The 1,374-nt window shown below is 37.0% G+C and overlaps 1 protein-coding gene across 1 annotated transcript; it reads right to left on the bottom strand.

Moving 5' to 3' along the window:
• Positions 1 to 456: 456 nt before the first annotated feature.
• On the bottom strand, positions 457 to 893 carry LOC107728053 (differentially expressed in FDCP 6 homolog; the record flags this gene model as incomplete). The annotated part of the gene is made up of 2 exons (XM_016538113.1): positions 639 to 893; positions 457 to 565 (listed from the first exon to the last, which is right to left on the bottom strand). Coding segments are annotated over exons 1-2 (301 nt in total), but the record flags the coding sequence as incomplete, so codon positions are not given.
• Positions 894 to 1,374: the final 481 nt, after the last annotated feature.

Here is a 1,374-nt window from a genome sequence, read left to right as displayed (position 1 = left end):
GATTTTTAATATTTGTAATTTTTATAATATAAAATATTATGAAATTTGGTCATATCTGATGCAATCTTTTAAATGTATGTTATTTTAAGAATATTCACATATTTTTACCGAAAAAAAACAAAAACGGATTTGTACAAACAAAATAAATGTTTTGTTTACATAATATATGTATCTGTGCTGTGTATATTTATTACGTATATATATATAAATACAAACACATGCATGAGTATATTTCAAAAAAATATGTTATGTTTATATATAATATACACAGCACACACACATATATTATGCAAACAAAAACTTTTATTTTGGATGCGATTAATCGCGATTAATAGTTTGACAGCACTAATAAAAATACAATAAAAACATCTTTAAAACGACATGCATCTGCAGAATGCTATGAGATGCACTTTGAGAAGGTTTCAGCGTGATTTCTCAGCAGACTGACACACACACCCGTGATCCACTCCTGTCTCTGTCTGGAGTCGGGCGCGCTGATCTCGAAGGTTTTATTAAGCGTCTTCACACAGAACATGCATCTCTTCCCGTCTCGGTCCGACAGCACCTGTGGATCACAGTCAGACGCCGCGTCACACACAGAAACGCTCCGGACGCAGACGCAGCGACGAACGCCGTACCTCCACGCAGCAGTTCTGGTCCATCTCGATGACGCCCTTACAGTCCCTGCAGTCCTCGCTGGTGAAGTACGAGAGCGAGCCGGGCTTCAGACAGAACCAGCGCTCCGTCCAGTTCCTGCGCAGGTGACCCTTCTTCCACAGATAGCCCTGAAACACATCCATAACGACCAGACGAGAAGACATACACTTCATCTCCAGACACACAAGACAGTTATTTATTTATTATAAAACGGAGAGTTCCGGTGCTTGATTCTGATTGGCTGAGCCACGTTCGAAGCTGTTGTAAATTACTACAAAGTAACATACACCTTTGTTTATGTTTGTGTGTTGCTCGGCAACCACTTTGTTGGAACCACAACTGTTTCTGAGGAGCTACATTGTTTGTTGGAAGAATACTGTTTTTATTAATATCATTACACTTTATTTGCTCTGTTTTATTTTGTGAAACCTTACTACGTATATGGAATAACCGTTTTATAAAAGCAATAAGCCCCGTGAAGCCATGGTTTACAGTGGATTTATAACAGCTGAGGGGGTTTTCTAACAACGCCCCTTAGTTGTTATAAATTCACTGTAAACCATGGCTTCTTGGGGCTTATTGCTTTAATAAAAGTCTTTGTTTACATAATATATATGTGTGTGTGCTGTGTATATGTATCATGTATATATAAAAACAAACACATGCATGTATATATTAAGAAAAATATGTTACGTTTATATATTAAATATATTTATA

The sequence above is a fragment of the Sinocyclocheilus rhinocerous genome, unplaced genomic scaffold, assembly GCF_001515625.1.
Source record: "Sinocyclocheilus rhinocerous isolate Xijiao unplaced genomic scaffold, SAMN03320098_v1.1 scaffold26641, whole genome shotgun sequence".
Taxonomy (NCBI): domain Eukaryota; kingdom Metazoa; phylum Chordata; class Actinopteri; order Cypriniformes; family Cyprinidae; genus Sinocyclocheilus; species Sinocyclocheilus rhinocerous.
The sequence above is the reverse complement of the archived record's forward strand: the minus strand, read 5'-3'. Positions and strand labels throughout refer to the sequence as shown.